This window comes from Opisthorchis viverrini (assembly GCF_000715545.1).
Source record: "Opisthorchis viverrini unplaced genomic scaffold opera_v5_47, whole genome shotgun sequence".
Lineage (NCBI taxonomy): Eukaryota > Metazoa > Platyhelminthes > Trematoda > Opisthorchiida > Opisthorchiidae > Opisthorchis > Opisthorchis viverrini.
In genome coordinates, this window is record NW_008751702.1 from 389755 (window position 1) to 411589 (window position 21835).

Here is a 21835-nt window from a genome sequence, read left to right on the forward strand (position 1 = left end):
TTTGGTGACAAACGGCTTCGCTGGTTCAGGTTGGAGTAAAACAGACATGTGTCAGCGCTATCCACTATTTCTAAGGCTCCCTAGAACACTTAATTTCATATTATCCGAACTTTCATTCGTACTGTCCCTATTGCGGTGTACACGTAACAGTCACAAACCCACTGCATTCGGTATGTTACACTGAAGCTGTTGCAAATGACACATTAGAAGATTGCTTTTCTACATAGCGATCTCATTCCCAGTCAATTGTGCTTGCTTAGTACGCCCAAAGGGAAAATCTTGATAGTGCTTTTGGTTTGTAGAGTCTCGTAGTGCGAAGTACGAAAATAAGCTCAGACGCACGGTGAAGTTGAACATATGCTTGCATCATCCAAAAAGTGGACTTCCTTTCTAAGCGACGCCTGTGAATGAGATACTCTTGTTGTGGTGCCTTGAGTTGGCTATAACTCAGCCAATTATGCGAAACAACCTAGCTTTCCTCGACTCCCACGATCTTTGTTGATAACCTAATCTGCATAAGGTGTTTATGTTCGTATTTGAGATTTAAGTATGGAGTGGAACGAAATGGCTCGATGGTTAGAGCGCTAATTTGCTGACCGGAAGGTTCGTGGTTCGAACCCGACCTTTGCATCTCGACTTCCCCTGTCTAGGTTTCGGCAGCCTAGCACTATCCCAGCTTCCTAGTGGCGTAGAAGCTAGGCACCGAAAGATTATTACAGCTAAACGATGTTATGTGTGTGATAGGCAGCACCACAGTTGGCACATGTCGATCATCGGTTATTTACTTGCCGGTTATTGTCTTTTCCAAATCAATGCACTTGAGGGATAACCTTGTGGCTCGTTTTGTAGGCAGGGAATCTAACACTGTATTATGTCGTGTACAGATAACACAGGTCTTTATCTGTCATATCGACAAACTTCAACGCATTCGCTAATTAGCATACCGGAGTTGAGTGCGTGGGTTGAAGCGCCCACATAGTAGCCGTGATTAGCCTCCACCAGTTTTTCATTATTGTACTTGATTCACTTTCCATCTTGACTAGGTGTGCTAAACAGACAGTATGGATTTCAGCGGTGAAACTGATCATTGTTCAGAAGCAGACTTTTGTTGATACTTTCCAGGTTACATCCTATTGAGGGTCTTTATTAATGCCAGTTTCTCTAACCGTCTGGTACATCACCAGATTTTCGTCGAATATTCCTGGTGGTTGATACATTTCATCCTAACGAAATTCGGGAATTACATTGAATGGGAGACTCAACTGAATCCTCGAAGACCGTATGCTACCTTGGAGCCTTGTGGATAATGAAGTAATGTGCTGTGGTGTACATGATTGAAATCAGTCATAGCAGAAGCGAACCTAAGCTCCACGGTTCATACTACTAACGCGGTGGTCTCCATGTTGATCCATATCATCCCTTTACCGGAGACAGGGTTTGTGTTCTTCGAGGTAGAATAGGGTGCCCCTAGCCTGAATAAGCGTCATTAATTGTTGGATCATTGATTTACAGTGAAGCCGGATTTAACACATGGTCTTAGACTTCATCGAATCAGCTTTTACGTCGACGTCTTCATAAGGGTACTACTTTTTCTTATCTCATCAGTGATAACGAAATTCGTGCCGCAAACTTGCTTCACTATCGGCCTGAACGTATTTCAAGCAACAGCAGTGTTAATACAGTAACAGGAATCGGTGCAACGGTGGGACGTACAAACTTTCCACATAAACTTTCGCACCGCGTTACCTGACGGCCGCCAACTACAAATCAACCGTGAACCCAGGTAGACCAATTGGCCATCAGCCACCAGTGGAGAGCCACAATTCAAGACTGTCGTTCCTTCTGGGACACACCACTTGATTCCGATCACGCATGGTGCGCGTACGCTTGACAGTTCGTTTTCCTTCTGGCTCTCGCAAGTCGGCAAGAAGCACGCCAACCTACCAGCTTTGAAGAACTGCCATAGCTTAACAGTATCTATATGAGCTAGCCCAACAGCTCTCTACAGTAAATCAATACTGTGGTTGCAGTAAGCATGTGGATGAAGCGTGGCAAAATGTGAAAGGAGCTATGTTGGCGGCGTTCAGAGTTGTCTGTCCGACTTCTCCAATCCGACCACAAAACCACTGGATGTCGTCGAGATCGCTATCCATGATTGATGCCGTGAAAGCTATACCAGTAGGCAACCGGTTTGACGGCGCACACAAATCCCTCAAACGTCAAATAGTGAAGAGTCTAAGGAAGGACCGAGTGCTCTGGCGGACATAGAAAGCCCGAAGGGTAGAGAAGGCCTTTTTGAAAGCTATACCAGTAGGCAACCAGTTTGACGGCGCACGGAAATCCCTCAAACGCCAAATAGTGAAGAGTCTAAGGAAGGACCGAGTGCTCTGGCGGACATAGAAAGCCCGAGGGATAGAGAAGGCCTTTTCTGCGGGAAACAGCCGTGTCCTTTATCAACTGATACGATCGACTGGCCCTAGGAAAGCAACGGTCAGCGAAACGATGAGTGAAAAAGATGGCTCATTAATTCACTCAAAAAAACTTCGACTGGAGAGGTGGGCCGAACACTTCGAAGAGCAGTTCAGCTGGCCTCCTGCAACAGCCTGCGGAGATAATGCGCGTGGGCGAATGAAATGTGAACCTTGATTGTCCTTCGGAAGAGGAAGTAAGGTACGTACGTACTGAAACGTGAGAAGGCACCAGAATCGGACGGTCTGTATCCGGGTCTCTTTGAAGAAGGCGGAAAATCCCTGGTGACCCGTCTGACAAAGCTTATTGGTACTATATAGGACGAAGAGAAAGTGCCCGCAGAATGGGACACGTCGACAGTTATCCCCATCTTCAAAAAGGGTACGCGGACGCTATGTGGAAACCACCGTGGCATCAGCCTGTTAGCTGTGGCATCGAAGGTGCTCTCTGGCTTTATCCTTCGATGGTTGACTTAACACACACACACAGAGACAGATCGTGAAAATTAAGCTGGGTTCCGTCCTGCAAGAGTTTGCATCGATCATATCTCCACCCTCTGACAAATTCTGGAACAGCGACACGGCTTCCAGCAACCAACCAACAATGGTTGTTTTTCTTGATCTGAAAGCTGCCCGTGACTCTATGGACCATCAGGCACTATGGCAGTGTATGTGGAGCAAAGGTGTCCCCCATAAATTCTTTACCCTCATTAAGGCGCTGTACCCTACTCCCGCTGCCGTGTGAAGGTTTGCGGGAAGCTGTCTTCTGATTTTACCACATCGAGTGGTGTCCGACAGGGCTAACCTCTTTCATCTTTCCCCTTCAACTTCGTGATTGATGCGATCATGGGAGACTCACTACCAGCCTCTAATTCCTGTGGGGTCGAAGTGCTCACGGGGCGTCCGCTCATAGACATCGAGTACGCAGACGACATAGCTCCTCTGGGATCTGACCCCGTGGTAATGCAAACAATATTAAATAATCTGAATAATTCCGCCTCACAGCGTGGCGTGCGCTTCACACCTGGAAAGTGTAAAGTGGCACTGCAAGACTGGGCGGGCACGGACCCTAGCCTCATACTTGCGGATGAACCGATAGAGGTAGCCGTGCGCGAACCGTCATATTGCGATAAGGTCCAGTCTCCTCGAGACAAGTAAAGGCTTCGAAATATTCTGCCCCAGCGAATCACTCCTATAACGAAGTAAATGAATTTCTCCTGAACATCCCAGGTTACATGAACTTGGACCCAGATTATCCAGCTCATTGACTGCATGGTTTGGGGCTCAATTTGTTCTGAAAAGCAACAGACTTGGAGCACTGTGTAATAGAGCATTTTGGTGGGGCAAAACGTTAATACAATACCTCCAAATTGAAAGAGGTGTAGTTATAACACCAGTCGCTAAACCCGCATTCGTCGTGAAACGCTTGTTTACCTAGTCAACAATAGGTGTGCAAGCTCAAGAATCATACTTTCCAAAGTGGCCACTCTCTCAAGCCTCCATACCGGGAAGACGTTCCGTTGCTTACTGTAAACAAAGACGGTTGTTTGCCTAGAGGACAGTCAGCTAATAAAATAGTGAACTGTTTAGGACCGCTTTTTCTAATTTTTTGTTCTAATGCTCCGGGTGTTCTGCGGTACGAAATTGGCCTAATTGGTGTGGCCGACTAGGCGACCATGTGCAACACCCAACCAAATGGGCACTGAGTACACCAGTCTGCAAAAAATATGACGGTCGATGTTTTCTTTTCTATGCTTGAAATCCTAAAGCAGAAACAAAGTACCCCTACTCAGGTTTGTCACATTCATGCCAGAGCGAGCTTAACGGAATGGCTCCATGGAAGTGATATCGTGAAATACGGTAACGAGATGTCATCCGGTACGGCTGGTACAAATGGATTGACGATCGTTTGAAAACAAACTTTTTTACTAGGGTAGGCTTATTAGCACGTTGCACCACCTACAGTGTATGAAGCACTACATGAATTGCTAACGAGATGTCATCCGGTACGGCTGGTACAAATGGATTGACGATCGTTTGAAAACAAACTTTTTTACTAGGGTAGGCTTATTAGCACGTTGCACCACCTACAGTGTATGAAGCACTACGTGAATTGCATTTTCTCGCAGTCATCTAGTGTACAAAGGCAATCGCATTTATACATTTCATTACTGGACATGGAAGAGAAGAAGAACTGCGATATTCAACGATAGTTGGAATGCCCTGGCGTCACTTCGCCTACCGTATCAGGCGACGTCCCCCGTCTTATCCGCAATGAATTCTCATAGAGTTTTCCTCTTAAAGAAACACCCACTAAGGGAAGTTTTAAGATAACTTCCCGACAGACACAGTCGATTTTAGGAAGCTTGTCAATAGCAACTCTACTCTACATTTTCTGTAGACGCGTAGTGAAATCAATGAAAAAGTCGGGTGGGAAAACTGTATGGCTAAGCGATAGCTACTCCAAACAGTCGGTAACAAAACTAGGATATAAATTCCAACAGAGTATGGATTTGACACATTTGTCGTGTTTTTTGTTCTTCAGTCCAAGCGTTAACACTAGGTTAATAATGGGATAGTTAGGGTTACAGCCCATGTCTACGCATTTGATACCGCTGATCACTTCTTGGTTGATTTGTTGCATGTGTAGACTCATGATACTGAAAACGGTAGGAGACGTGCACAAACACTATGCGTATATTCCGAGAAAGGAGTTTTTGCATTCTATCTTCCCGTTGGCAAAGTTAGATTCTATTAATCATATTCCGAATAACATGTTAAGCATCATCACTGTAATGTGTCTAGTGCTGTTTTCTAGAACCAGTGTACAAAACGCATGGTTTGATAAAAAAACGATTATGAAAGTGAGCAGAAAGATTCCTGAACATAGCACTCTGACTGTAATAACCTTCCACATGGTCTAGTTTTGGTCTGCAGGCCTGCTGGGCGAAAATGACCAGTAGAGAAGGAGCACCCAAATACTTCGGTTAATCGCGCAATCTTTAAAGCCACGTCACAGTGGTGCAGGTTATTACTGCTCAAGCTCTCCACAAACTTTCGCAGATGGACAAAAATAACACACAGTGTACCAGGTCACGTGACACCACCATCATCATTGACAGCGTAAGAAAGTTGGTGCTACAGGGCCGTATAACCATGTCAGTTTATTCGAATAGAGTCTCATAGGGGAAGCAAGAAAGCTGAGCAGGGAAGAGGACTTAGTGATGGCCTAAAACAAACATCTGAAGCGTCTGGACCAAAAAACGGTCATACAATCTGGATAGAATCTGAAATCATGAACACCACTAATACCGGTCAACCACCATGTCGTCCAGTGCCTCCGTAAGGTGTGGATAGTATTCTAGATGGCCAAAAAGTACCCGAACTTTTAGGAAAACCTTAAGTAACGTCCCTGGACAACGTGTACCATCATTCTAATAACATTTGAAGAAAAAATGATGAATTTAGCGATCGGCCAACTGCCATATCCGGAGAAAACATGACCGATATTGTGTTGTGTGCTCAAAGTCCGCTGACGCTCTTACTATATACTTTCTGGATACTGTTTTTCCCAGTTTGACCTCCAGTTACCATTATATGGTTTCTATCGAAAGAAATATTTTCACCCTAATATTTTCACACAAATCCTTTTAGGTCGTCATGCCTATTATATAGATAAATTTTGCAAAACCGCTTGGACGTCCCAAATTAAGGACATATGATGTTTGAACCGGGAAAAATCCCGCACTGATTAGGCATCGATTGCTATTTGTCTATTCCGGCAGAATTCAAACCCTTGTGTTTCCCACTGAGGCCGATTGCGAATGGTCTGGTGTGAATTCCAATGACTACTAGCAGTGAAAAATCGATCAACTATCAACCCCTTGTAAATGGGCAGCAGAAATGTTCCAGTATGGAAAGTGCACAATGTTTGCTTTAAATAGATTCAAGGGTTTCTTCACTACGTAAGCATCAAAATGCATCCAGATGCACAAATATAAACTGTCATTTGGTCAGCTACCCACTATTCGTAATCAGGCGGTCCGTCCAGATGCAATAACCGATGTGAAAAGTGATGACAGATGGGATAGCCATGTAGATGTCCAAGGGTATAATATATATGCCCCTGCTCTCATGCTACTTAGTATTTTATGTGGGCTGTCATATTTGAATGAGTTGTCTAGCAACGATGTGTATCGAAACGGTGTTGACCATCTGCTATTATGCAAAACTTTCTTTCCGATCGAACGATGACATTCCAAAGGGATCTTGAATACATTCTTGTAAACAAACCTTTGCTCAGAAAGATATGCTTGTGATGAAACTCTCTCGAAATCGGTGTTCGGAAATCAGCCCACTGAAACATCAACTTTGTTTACTTGGATTCCATGGTATAGGCTCGCTCATATTGAACCCTTTTACCGAAATAGAAAAAAACTTGTGGGCATCAACTGAACTGAGAGTATGGTTAAGAAGACATGCAGCGGTGAACTGCTTACATTGACCTCTAGTCACTCAGCGTTAGGAAAACAACGGGATAGGAGGAAAGTGCTGTTTTCTTCATGTTGCCCTCAGATATGTTACAAGGTAAGTATATATATATGCAGCTCTCTAACCAGAAGGCACGTTTTTTGGCATTAGATCGCATATCAAAAATCGAAAATATCAGTGTCAACCGGATGTACCGTAAAGACTGTTTTGCCGCACAAGGATCAGGTTGGCGAAGTTGGGTGGATAGCACCTCGCCAGCAGTGAGTTGCAAGTCACAACCATATCTGACCTTCTGAATGAAAGACAATCTGTTCCATTCTAAAACAGTATTTTGTTTAGAATAGCTGTAACGGGACGTCCAGTAAAGCGATTATGTAATAGAATTTGCCGTGAAATCTCGGTTTGACTATACTAACTAGTAAAAATGCCAAATTCCGATCCGTCTGTCATAATTTGAATTCATTTTAAATATACTGCGACTCTGGCAGAGGAATTTCAGGTGGTGTGAAAGTCACGCCAAATCACCTAAACTTAGCAACTGGTAGTCGCCAGTGAGATATCCACCCGGCTGCGCAAGACTTTTTCTGGCGTGAAAAACAATTCGTACGAATAGCAAGGATGAATCGACCGAAGAAATTTGCATACCAGAACAGTCTCCCAACCGCTTGATGTTCGATACTCGACATTTTTACCCTTTAGTTGTGCACGCTGGACATCTAGTGGTTTACTGAAAAACGGTGTGCAAATTGCCTAATGATCAACCATGAAAAACAGCACTTATTGACTACCTGGGTATTCTAGAACCAGGAGCTGCATTGTTTGGGACATATGCTGTGTATGCCGAAGAGAGTGCTGTTTTCCATGCCCAACTCAGAGTGGCGGAAGTAGAGAGGTGACCAACCCTTGACCTAGCAGGTATGTATGAAAGAAATCACGAAACTTTTGGGAGTTGTCGGTGCTATTCACCTTCCAGGATGGGGACGGCGTGATCCTCACTGCACCTGGTTGGATACGCTGCAAGATATGGCTGCTTTCTTGTTGTCAACTTTTATCCAGATTGTCTGAGTAAATGTCTGGAGTTGTAGACACGGAATGATTGTAGTGAGCTAGTACTAAGTCCCTTCCCCGTCCACCTCTATCATTTTTACAATTAGGTTTTCAAATAAATCGTGGTTGTACGGCAGTGAAGCATTAGTGCTGAACACTGATGTCATGCTGTCGATAATGATGACGATGACTAGGGGTAGTCATTTTTTACTTTAGGTTTTGTTTGCTTATTTAAGACGTCCCGGTACATTTCAAAACGTCGAAGATATTTTCAATGAAGAATCCGGGATCAATGCACAGTGAGCTGTACAGGTCACAGCTGCCCCCACATCGTCAGCGAAAACATGGATATCACGAAAACTATTTTTGTGTAGCCACGCGTTATTCGTATAGCGTTTTTATAAACTTTTAAGGAAAATTACCAGAGGAAGTGTGCCGCTATGAACCCTACGCATCTCCCACACGACTGTGAATCGATGAACAATGTTTACCGGGTGATTCAGTGAAGCTGACCATTTCGATCGGCTGTTTAATTAATCAAACATGGACCGATTCACCCTTATTAAAAGCTACCTGTGGAGCCCGAACGTAACTGCCCGAAGTCAGCACCAAGGTGTGTTCAAGTTGCTTCGAATAGTCTGATCGTCAAAATGTTGGAGAATGCTCTCACCATAACTCCCTGCGAAAAAGCTTAAGATGTCTCATTCCTGGGTGAATGCGGGCGTGTCTTGAAGGACAACCATAGTCTTGGCTTATAAAGTAAGCTGTTATTTTATGTACGTAAATAGAATCACAATAATGGGCACTGCAAAATTTTGCTTGCCTGTATTCTGTTTATGTGAAGGGTATTTTCCCTGGCGTATCAGAATAAATAAAAAACTTCGAATATTCTTTATTTCCTCTTCAACACCCACAATTATTTGTCTGCATTAAACGTATTGACGCGGATTTCACTGTTTCACATCTCTAAATCTGTAAAATGGTTTCAAACAAAGTTCACAATCTATATTTAGAAGTTGGGAAGAGCTATTTCTCCAAATTATGGTTTCATCTTCAAAGCGAAGTTAAGCGGGGTAGAAATGCCAGTAAACGCAATGAACCTGGTTTCTCCCTACTGGAAGTCACAAAGTTCGAAGGAGATTTCTGAACTTTAGGTGGAAATGACACGCTGTGGTTCTTTCAATACGACTGAGAAAAATATCACACAGCCCTTCCTGGCGTTCTAACTGTCTTTTATGCATGGCGGAGTTATGTTTAAAAAACTGAAGCAGCGAGTTTCCACAAGCTGGTCACAGTTTTGAGTTAGCTGATAAGTCAGCCCACTGGGCATTCGAAGTAAAATGCAAACAAAAGTGATATTTGGAGGGCTTCAGCTAATGCTATGCTGTGATGATATTATTATCGGGCCTGGCCAACACCCAAAAACACCGAAACGATAAAAAGAATAGCGATGGTGTTAATGGACGAAATTATCCCGCGTCAATTCATTCGGTGTATCTTGGAGACTAATTTGAGTATTTCTTTGGCATGCGCGCAAGTTTCGTGTTAAACTAGAGCGTGGACTTGATTCACACTCGGAATCATCACGTACCTGCAGAACCCCAAGAAGGAAGACATCATTAGCTGGCTGCCGGATAGTTTTCAGAGTTTCCCTGAGCAATCTGTTCTGTCAAATGGGACATACTGATTCGCCATACTCTTGTTCATGACATCCTTTGTTTATATTCGGTCAGTGCACAAGGATCCAAAGAATATTTCATGGTGCTGCAGAGAGACCGAAAATTGTTAGCATGGTTGATCCTGCTGATCAACAGTAAGCAGGACTCTCAGCGAGGAGTATTTTTAGGATCAAGAATGCTAATTCATAACATTTTATTATTATTTCACACTTCGATGATACTTTTCGATTGTTTAGTTTCTCTTGAAACTGATCGCACCATCCGTACCAAACATCCGGTCAAAAGCTTCAGTTTCACGTCTCTGTCATCGCCGTGTTCATCGGTATATCTACAAAAACTTCATAAACCTATTGATCTAGCACATGCAAAAAACACGTGACCCAACCAACGGCTTACACCGTCCACAGTCGATTAAGATGATCATCTGCAACGATCGAAGGCATGTCGGATTAATTATGCATCGTGATGCGCAGACAAGTTAGCTGTTTCATTTTGTTATGGTTTTCCTCACGTGTGACTTGTTCTGTCTACCGTGTTAGTTGCCGGTCACATACAGTAGGTCTTTGGTTCAAAATGTCGGTGCATTGTAATATCTTTCTCTGTCACTGCTGGAAGACAAACTGTTTTGCTGTTCACTGAACGAGACCAGTAATGAGTTTTATAAAAAAATTCAGATTAAGATGATTAAAAGAGCATTAAAAGAACTGATATATCATATTCATGAGATAAGGAACGGTAGGTTCCCCCATTGGGGATCACAAGAAACTGCCGTTTTCGTTAAAAGGGAATGTTCGCACCAATTCATCACTCAGTGCGCCTATTCACCAGCAAAGTAGCTCTTTTTGTGCAAACGCGAAAACTGGCAAAAGAGAACCTCCACCTTAGGAGTGCAGGCACCTATTTGTCATGAACAACGCGAACAACTCTAGCTGATTGACCTTAGTTGCTAAAAAATAAACACTTCTTAAAAATTGTTCTTCCTTGAAGCAGGTATGAAACTCATTGGAATGGGTTTGAGGGTGAGTGGAGATACTTTCCAGAAATCGAGTTTGACCACGAACGGAGGCGATAAGCCCTCTATTCCGAACTTGGCAACGCAAAGATAACAAGTTTAACACAGATTCCATGTGTTGGAATACATCCCTGTTCTCGCTAACCGAAATCCTTGTCTACAAGTCAAGGCTGACTCAACTGTCTACGAACACTGAACAGAACTACAAAATTAAACCAATTTTTGCAGTTAAATCACATCTGTGAATCGTGAATTTTTCGCTGCTTTTTTCCATTTCGTCTCCTCCATCTTTCACCCACTCAACTCTGAACACATGTTCTCGTATTGTTCTGCTACGGTTTTCGTGAAACCATTAATTTTACGTATTTTCATCCGCTAATGCGTCTGCATCATCCAGGGTTCGTGAAATAGCTTCCTTCAGGTATCAGATATTGAAAGACTTGGCAATTCTTTTGCACGCGTACAATGTTTTCACTGGTTTGAACCATGGTGCTCAATACGTTGCCTACAAAAGCCGCAGTCAAGTGTAATTCAACTAGAGCGCACAGATGAATGAGGTTCTTCATTTTAATCCCACTTTATCCCACACAACGGTTTTTCACCCGAAAGTTTTTCTTCCTGCAAAGGTGCGGCCGTTCTGTGGCTGTTCATGCGAGGCGCATATATATTACGCCAGGTAAATACAGTTTTCCTTCGTACGCCGGATAGTTGCTCCTATTCAGCTGCTTACACATACTGTACCTCATATACTTGGGCAGATAGGTGTGTGGGTGCGGAAGGCAGACATACGATTTGGGCTACCAAACCCATGATCCATATCCACACAAATGAATCAAGGAACCAAAATGATGACGAAGCGGATGAGGACTTCAATCAGTCGTCTTGTTTCATCGTGAAAATGAGCATTTTTATGGAAAAAGTAAAGCAAAGTCACAACAAAAATTTGATTTGGGAGGTTTTGATTTCACAAAATAGCAGAGTGAGTTGATGCATTCGGGAAACTAAATTTCCCGGCCTGTCCACGAAAATGAAGCTGAGGAACCATTATACAGTTAGAACTGGCTTTCCAAATAGTAAATATGAATGCAAACTAACAGTTTAGCGAAGCGTTCAGTAGACCTAATTTCAGTGAGTTGATGTTTTCGTTTTTCAAAGGGGCGTCGGAAGATTTCTAGCCGTAAATTCCAAAGAACACGATGGAAGTTGGCTGATGCTGGTCAAATTCTGGAGGGTCTCGAAAAATAACTGCTCTGTAGCCGTTTTTGACGCCACGTCATCGAAATGATAACTACAACGGTCTAGTTTGATGACATCTCGGAATCTTCTCTAATATGGTGACAAACAATGGAAACAGGGTATTGTGCTCGACAAAAATTATCTGAGAGTATCTGAACTCAGAAGGAGACGATTTGAGGCCTAAAACAGTCAGACCGATTACCCTAAATTGTGATTTTCCACGATCAACCGAATACGAGTGAAGTGCAGCCAGTTGAAAAAGTCGACTCCGTAGTGTTTCGTGAGATTGCTCAGTGGTTGTAGCGCGACTTTGCTGACCTGAAGGTCTGTGGCTCAAACCCGACCCCTGCCTCTCCTCTTGTAGGCTTGGGCAACCTCATACTATCTCAGGCCTCGTGTTTACTTCAGGTGGCATAGCAGCCAGACACCGGAAGAATGTTACAGCTAAACGCTTTTTTAGTGTTTTGCCGGATCACTTCAGATTAGGACTAAAGTGAAGAGAAAATAGTCAGACAAATGGGGTTCTAAATATGGAAAACGCAGTTTGTCTTTCTTCGGATAGCAACGTCACCTAATGCTTCTGTCCTTGAAAGGGAGTGCTAAACCGCATACCCAACATGGTGTTTGGAACATCACAAGACTACCGAATTAATGATCACTTCGGTTTCATGCATTACGCTGCGTCGAGATAGTCCTGACACCAACTTGCCATCGAGATCGGCATCGAAGACAGTGAATCCCGCTAGTCTTCGATAGAACAACCAACTGAACAAATGCGAACAATAATCTAGATATCCAGGATGATAATGGGAATCCAGGTGGCGAGTTTGACCAAATCGTTAGATGGGCTCACTAATAGAGGACCCTGAGAAAATGAGCCTGTTCTCACATGCGGTGTATTATTTTCAGCTGCGCTTCATCCGGTCATAATTTTATTACAGTAAACATACCTTATATGATTGATGCAATGGGGCCGACGTGAGAAAACTGCCCTTTCTCTTTTTTTTCTGGAAACTAAAGTATCACAATATATACGGGAACTAAAATACCAGCAAAAGTTTGGTCTGTCCTGAGTTCGTTCAATATGTTCATTTTATCCGATGCAGTTAGCCGCGGCATGCATTTCAGTCTCTCAATTATATTATAAAGTGGAAGTCTTGTGAATCTTCAAATCAAATCTGCTAAGCCAGCGGGTGGTCTGAGAGTTGAGCTACCAAAACTCTACAATCGCAACTCCTAGGCTCTTGAAATCACTATGGATTAATGCCTAACGTGCCACCGGGCAATGACCAGCTAAGTGAATTTTAGAGTGGTTCATATGACAACACACAGGTTCCGCTTACCAAGTACTGTTGATCGGGTGTGTTGGAAGGTGGAAGAGGCTCGGTGAACTTTGAAACATGCGGCATAGCTGCAAGCAGCGGGAACAAAGGACAAGAACCGGGGAGGATTTTCGACAGAACAACCTTTGGGTATACGGGAGATGGTTGTTTCATGCCAACACACGAACATGCCCGCCGCATATACACGTTTAACCTTTCAATTGTGATTAAAGCACGAAATGGTCCCATTTTGTTAGAAGAAAAACTCACCAGAAGTTTGAATGAGCCAAATGTAGACAAACGCGATGCTACTTGAGACTTCTGAGTACGGAGCAGGCAGCGTATTCATTCACTTAAACATAACAGTATGTAAAAATGCTTAGTTTAGAAGACCTAATGCACCTGACGTATTTGAGCCAGGACAAGACCATAGACTGTTGAGTGGGACAAGATTGCGTGTATCCGTTGTAATTTATCTCAGTGAGTTTTAATAACGGAGAATAAGGTTTGGTTTACACTGAAGACGAAATGGTCCAATTTAGAACACTGATTTCCCACTGATAAATCATACTCATATAAATAGATTACCATCATCATCATCATCATCATCATCATCATCATCATCATCATCATCATCATCATCATCATCATCATCATCATCATCATCATCATCATCGTCATCATCATCATCATCTCATCAACGAAAGCGACATCAGTGCTGGCACTGATACTTCACTCTCATACAACCATAAGGTTCGTCTAGTTATATATATATATATAATCATATTTAAAGCCCTAGAGTGAAAAGAAGCGGAAAGGAAAGGTGAGTTAGGGGACCTAGTGCTGGCTATCTCAAGCATTCTGAGGTGCCTACACCTCCAACCGCTCAATCAGACAATCTGGGAACTGACGGCACGAACGCCACTGACATCGATTAACCGCCCTTTCTTGCAACGTCCCCAGCCAAGCACAGGTGTGGTCACTGGGACCCCATCCTGGAAGCCGCACAACACCAACAACATCAAAACTCTTCGTGATCTCTTTCACGCTCTTCTGCTTAGTTGTGCGTTGTCCACCTCGCAGTTTGCGCCATTCTGAAGGTATTTTGAGTAACACTCGTAGTCGGTGTTTCGGTGTGTGTACCACATGACCGAGCCAGCGTAGTCGGTGGTGATGGATTCTTTCTCGGAGTGAAGTATCTGCGGCACAATAAAATACTCGTTTTCTAGTCACCTCGTTACTAACACGCTGCAGCCATCCAAAACCAGCAGGGCTTCTGAGGCATTGGTGGTCAAAAACCTGAAGAAGCCTCACATCATCACTCCGCAAAGGCCATTCCTCGCACCCATACAATAGAGGTGAAACATGACTAACCTGGTCTCAAAGTCTCTAAATTCCTGAAACGTTTATTTACGGTATTAACTCGGCAGGAGAAGCTGTTGAGTTAGGATTTCATCAAATGCACGTAGCAATGCTCATGCAGTTTAGGTTTTAAAAGTCAATCATCATAGTGAATCTTCCTTATTCCATCATAGTTGTCTATTACGAATGAACTACGCACCTTGCTCTGTGTTTGGATTACGCTCTTCGATTGACTATAACGCACATGCAAGTGCACTTGTCGGATCGATATGTGATCGCTGCACTTCCGAATCAGCCGGTAAAGTTAGTAATCTCGCTATGAATAGAACAGCCGATCGCCTATGGAGTTTTCTACTTACCTCAAGTATGCCAAAATCAACAATGAAACTACGTGAGGTCCTGCCCAATATTACCTAAACAGGGTGTGAAACACCGAGCAGCTATGTGCGCACAAAAATTCAGTTTTGTTAGTTCGCCATAAATAGTTCAAATAACGTTTGGATTAATACACCCTGGGGGGGGGGGGGGGGGGGGGTGAGTATCATGACGTACCTGACCTGTAACCGATTTTGTGGGTACGGATAGAACCAGAAACAAAATTGTTGGAAATTCTGCAATATATCATAAATGAAAACAAATCGTAATGAAAAAGATTAGTCCAACATATCGCCTTCTAATAATAACTGTTGGAATAGAGGAATAAGTATAAATTTGGGGATCCAAGCAGTTTGACTATAAAGGAACACGGGTTTCCAACCGATTAGAGGTCTAGGAGGTTTACGGGAAGTACTAGTAAGTTTGAAATGGTATTTTTCGTCATCGGAATCGTAGCCAAACAACGCGAATCACACAACCACTAACCCACCGCTACTCACCATTACGCTCCCCAATAACGCACTGATGATGTCACCTCGATTAGTGATGAAACGTTTGCAATCCAACTGCCCAGCTCAGAGAATGACCAGCAAATCACATAATTTGCAGGTTTTAACACGAACTGCAAAGCAGGTGCTTGATGAATCGCATATGGCAAGGAGGACCAAAAGTCAATTTCTGTGAACTTTCGGAATAACAGATTGGTGTAGAGAGCACATCAAGTTTGCTGCCTTTGGAATGTAAGCGTTTTCAGATCCCAAACCATCAATCTCACCAATACATATGAATTTCGGATGATTTAATTCCCCGGAAATATGAAAGTCCGGCTGCACCCTATCTAACAGGAAGACTCCTGCAGTATCTGCATTATTTTGCGCATTTGTGTGCCCTCAACAAGGAGGCCGACACTCTTCCACCCTGCAATTCATTCTGATGATATGATGCCGCACTAAAATCACTTAGATGATTATCTGACCACTCAGTAATAGCATAAATGTAGCTAAGTTATTCAGAATCTCTATCTTAAAATTTAGGTTACGCTCCTAATCCGCAGCTTGGATCGTCCGATAGGATAAACAGGTCGTCAAACACAATAGCCCGAGTATTCAATACTTGTCAGGTTTTCCAAAAAACTTGAGTCACTAAACAAATGATATATGAATAATTTTATTGTCTCGTCTGGTGTTGCCGCACATTTGGGATTTGGTGAACGAAAGATAATCACGCAATGACTGTGGAATGTACACGTGAGTCTTTTTTATGAGACTAGGATACTGTGCTATTCCTATGTTCAACTCGGTAGTCTCATCAATCCTTACAATGAGGAATAATATTTTGATAAATGTTCATACATGACGATTTGGTAAGTAAAGTTGGGAGACCAGAGTATGACAGCTAGGGGAGTTACATAAAATGCCATTAGTGAAAAGGTACAATATACTGGAGGTCGACACACATCGGCATAACATTGGTAGGTTTCTGTAAGACGAATCAGTGGGATGACAATAGTTCTTTGAACAAATATCCACAAAGACAAAATGACCTTGAATCTTCACCAAGCGGCACACTAGACTTCTTCTCGCAACCGTTGTAGGTTGTTCCAGCGCGTATTGTTACGGTTTTTCCCAGTAATCATCCGAAGAGTTAAAGAGGACTTATTTTTTTATCCTGAATTTGTTCTGTATTCCTAATTGAAGTAACACCACGAAACAACATAGAAACCTCCGTCCTATCAAGAGAACCCTGTATAAACAGGCAGTTCACTGTAAACCATCCAGCCCCAACTAAATAAAGGGGTATTCTTGTTTTTAACGGCGGGTTTGACTGTCACGAGGACGTGAAATCTGCCGCAAAACCAGCTCCCATCTTATTTGCAAAAACCCACTTGATAATGGCGGTGATCTTATGGCTCTAGTTCATCAACGCGACCGCCACCACCACCACGGACAGTATGCGTGTTGTGCCACTTGAACACAACAGGTGATCACCTTAAGGCTCATTCCCCGCACTTCGTTATTGGTGCTAACGAAATGAGATGCACTGATGCTTCATTTAGCGGTTTGATGTAGACACTGATGGCACAGGCAGGGATAGAATTTGCAGTCGCGAATAATGCCACAGTAAGGAACATCTTTTTGTCGTTACACGATTAACTACTCTTGATGTCAGCGTGTTGTATTCACCTCCGAACAGGCCAATAACTTTTGTAGACTATTCTAGTCGAAGGACCCATATGACATTGAAATGCATCAGACAGCGGAGACAGACATTCCTGATCGTCGAACTGTTGTCTCCTGAGAAGAATTGAGTGACAACTAGTCCGAAGGGTATAAAACTCCTTTCGACTTACAGTCTTCTGCATAGCACCATCCCTAAGGTGAACCGAATGGCCGTTTCGCTCTGATTGCTCACGTTCAAGTTTACGTTTTTCTTGCGTTTTCCCACGTTTTCTCTCTTCTGTCTGAAGAGAGCTATTTCTTCACAAACAGTGAGAGCGGCTCTTCTGGGAAAGGACTGTATATAAAGTCGAAGAAGGTTACATCCTCCTCAGTTGGAGGGTTTCTGCTCGATGTTTCTCTTGAAAAGTAGTGCATCTGTGGAAACACGTCGGATTAAGGATCCATTATCCACCTCCGTGAGGAAACTTTTCACTACCTTCACATTATCTCCCAGCACCATCTTACTGAGGAGACCTCATTGCGCCTAAACGAAAAACAAGGCAAATCAAATATTACCAAGTAACTCAGGTAGCTTCCGCAGTTTACTCGATGGACCAGGAGACTGAATATCTCGACTAAGATCCAACTGTCTTCTGTTAACAATACCCATAGTAGGGTTTGTGCTGATAGGGGTGCATTCTACGCTGCACCATTGTAACTAATGGCAATCTCTAAGGAAGATGACGTGGTAAACAGTAGGTGAATACAAGTGGGTGAAGTTAGTTTATAAACATAAGCTAACGGGTGATTTGAAGCCGAATCTATTTCGTTAGTAGCTGCCAGGCACTGGTCCACAAAAGCCAGAATGAATGAGGCTGGAATCTTGCTGCTCCCAAGAAAAGTAGGAGACCCTATGGTCATGCATGGTAGATGGTCAGTTTGATGCACAACGCAAGCGTTTCTGTGGCCGGACGATGGCTGTCACTGTCACCAACAAAAGCGTACCTGGTCTCGGAGCCCCAGTTCAGGGAGATGACAGTAAACAAAGTGATGCGTCCACCGGTCACGGCTTTCAAACCTAATTACGGCAGATTCATGGTATCCTGAATCTGCCAATTTTAAGTCGCGTATATCTTGCTGGGGAAAAGCACTCTGGGCGGTAGATAACTTTTCCGCCATGACCTGGATCACCCTTTAAAATAGCGTCATACCCACACCAACAGTCAGGAAGTGATAATAACTCCGGAGCATCCATCGTTAAACACTGAAAGTTTCTCTTTGTTCAGGAGAGACTTCGTTTTGCTTAGTAGAGCATCGAGGAGCTGCTGGTTCGCCTCTGTGGCTGCTGTCTCGATTGCCTATCACTAAACTGAGACCACCAGTTGTCACGAGATACATCGATGCTTTCAGGCTGAATGTCATATAGTCAACGGATAAACTCATGAAAGATAACACAAATGAGGCTTGTTTTCTTATTGAATGGGCTTGCTGTTAGGCGTAAACGTGCCTTCTGGAACAATTGATAAGCATTTACATTCTGAGAGTTATAAATCTGGACCAGAAGAGTCCAGCGCCCCCCTTGAACCAGCACGTGCGGGTAGTACTTCAGGTCAGCGTGAGCTGTTGAGGGACACATCAACGTGAATACCAGTAAGCTTTTCTGCACTTCCACTACCGCGTGATAAGACCAAAGATTCCGTCAATACGCTGCGCGTACTGAAAGACAATGAGCTTGTCTGGTTGATTTATGGCGACATCATAAGTATTAGGTCATTAAAGGGAATCGAATTTTACCTCTGGACATAGAACTGGTGTTTGTCGAGGGTAAAAAACCTAATTGCTGTAGTTCATTCGTTAAGTATGATGCAACCAATGTCTGATTCTGGTGCGTCTCTTCAGACATGATCTGGCTTGTATACGGAATCGTTCACAAGATTTATGCAACCGCGTTTGAATAATACACAGTGACCAAACCAAAGGGATGTAACACACAAGTTCTCCGTGTGATCAAGAAAGACGTGCAAACCAACGATGAGTTGCAAATTACATGCAGCTGATGCGTTTTCTCGGTGAACCATCTAGTTCACCTTAAGGACAGAGAGAAAACTGCGTGTAGGCCTACGGTCACGTGGTTATTTAAGCAAGAACACTCATACGTGCACTGTAAGAGTTATAGAGCTTCAACAATTTTTAAGACACTGGTAATCTTCGGATCAATAACCGCGTAACTACCGACAAGTCCGGAGGTGAACAAAAATGCCCGCCAATGTGGCTCAAGATAGAGCAACCTCGTATCTTTCCGCAAATAGTGGAATTCAGCATATTGTTTTTCTACTCAACATTGGTACTAAACTGCGCACAGACGACACGCCTACCGAAGCTGCTATATTTCTATTGGCCGTCAATAGTAACAATGGAATCCAGTGGGTTTGGACTTGTGAATGAGACATAGGGGATCCTCTTATGGGAATTAACTAACTGACAGGTTTGTCGCGGATGCGCTAAAGCCGTATACCGATACGAGTCAACAAGGTACCGTGCTGATCAAGCGTATATAGTACTTCCTGGAACCTTGCATCAATTCATCCATGCAGGCAATTCTCCCTCTCGGGTTACCTGTGGTGAAGAAGGCTAGACACGATGTTGTGGGAATTGAACCAGGTAAAACAGCTCAGGTTCGCTTCCCCTCATGGTCTTCTCGATGTCTGTTAATGTGAACAGTTGCGCTCTCGTTGGAGCATATTTGAAGGCCCGGATATTATTCACTCAGTTCAAAGCTTCAACTGTAGTCTGTGAGGTAAATCGTTGTTTATGGCTCAGGCTCCGATTTTCCCTTGTTTCCTGTTTGGCATACACTACCTAATGTTGAAGAAAACTGGATGGTGGACTTATCTCCTTCACATATTGCTTAAATCTTACCTGTGAGGAGTAGAAATTGTACTCTTTTGGCTACGTAAATACCGGTGATACAGCCTGGATAACTTAGGATCAACCAACTGAAGCAATGTGACAAACATACCTCACGCATTCAGCCAACGAGTGTTCTCATAATCAGGGCCCTTCCTCGAGCATTGCCATTGGGGCACCAAAAGGATGAACTTTTCACCAACCGAAACACTTACATCATATTCAGGTGATTGCTAGTCCGAAATGTAAACGTCCCCTAAAAATGAAGTATCCGAGGCGAAGTCTGTTGGAGGCACTTGTCATCGATTGAACCATGGATACATGGTCACACTCGACCAGAGTATCTTCTCCAATAGAGGTCTGACGGTCGAAAGCCTCCGGAATTACAACTCATGAGGGATAGGCGATGAAGCTACTTTCCAATAAATCATGCAACAGGATGCGCCGACACGATTTCCGTCCATTCGCTCAACTGCTATACAAAAAATCTAGCGATCCACGAGGCAATGCGACTTCCATCGAAGAAAATAAATAGGCTCATGAACAAAACAGTAGTGGTAGTATTATCTCTATTTTCACCCGATCGGTTTACACAGACCAGGTAACTGTCTCCTCTAGTAGCGAATTCCTGCTGGTCGGCTGGTTCAAAGCAGTTTTGGTCAGGCATTTGTACCTGGAACTGATTGAGTTAATGTTAGGATCAAATGGAACAGCTATCTTGGGTATCACCTAGCACTTCGTACTGATAAGCCAGTGTACTTCATGACACATCTCTTGTTGCATTCTGGAGATCACCCAGCTAGAAGAATCCCAGATTCGTTGAAATACCCCACTGCATACTGGGAGAATATCGATTCTTGTTCTCCAACCCCGAACATGGACCACTTTGAAATAGTTCTTCATCGGGTGAAGTGTGACAGGCATTGTGAGTAAACAACTCCAACTTCAGAAAATAGCCAATGTAATACATACCGCTGTCTTCCATGTACGTGAGAACTTCATCACACAGCAATCACCATTTTCGCAAGCGAGGCTTACACTGCTGTACAAACCCTAGATAACAGGGCATCACAGAAACGCGATGAAGTTTAAGTTGGTATAAAAAATTCATCACTTTCAACGATACACATACACAACTTTCTATTGGAACTGCATCACTGTTGGGATTCGCATTTTGCTTCTAATCATGACAGCTGTGATCGATCGCGTATTGCATACGCATATACTCTTTTCACAAACTTATTCCATTGAGCTAGTTAAATAAACCAGCAAACTTGCAACCGTTTTTTTATAAACGCTGTAAGTTCTTTGTGCTGAGGGTTCCTTATTAGGGTCCACGAAGCCTAAAAACAAACAGAATTAGCGACTATACAACAAGCACTGTCCGAAACAGAGAGCCGAGGAGTCTACTTGCCTCTAGTCTCCACATAACGAAGAAGTTAAGGTGGGAAATTGCGGTTGGAGGGTTCGATGTTACACACACTCTCTCTTTGAATTTGAAAACCTAATCGCATTAAAGCATTTGTGCTTTCTGCACAAGGAAGGGCGGAACCGCTGACCGAATGGCCAAAAGCATGAAGTCATCCTGAGAGAGGTCACCACGAAAGGACATGTGCTAAAGTCACATCATCATCATCGACAGCATGACATCAGTGTTCAACACCGATGCTTCACTGCCGTACAACCATGACTTATTTGAAAGACACATTGTAAAGAAAAGAGTGCAGGTGGATGGGGGAGGGACTTAGTGCTAGCTTAACACAATCATTCCGAGGTG

General features: G+C 43.4%; 1 protein-coding gene across 1 annotated transcript in view; it reads right to left on the bottom strand.

The window, feature by feature from the left end:
* Nucleotides 1-14125: 14125 nt before the first annotated feature.
* T265_13208 (hypothetical protein) overlaps nucleotides 14126-21835 on the bottom strand; it is a gene marked incomplete at both ends in the record, with an annotated part of 9404 nt that continues 1694 nt past the window's right edge. Inside the window, 1 exon segment of the mRNA XM_009167765.1 lies at nucleotides 14126-14593. Within this exon segment, the coding sequence (XP_009166029.1) occupies nucleotides 14126-14593 (468 nt within the window).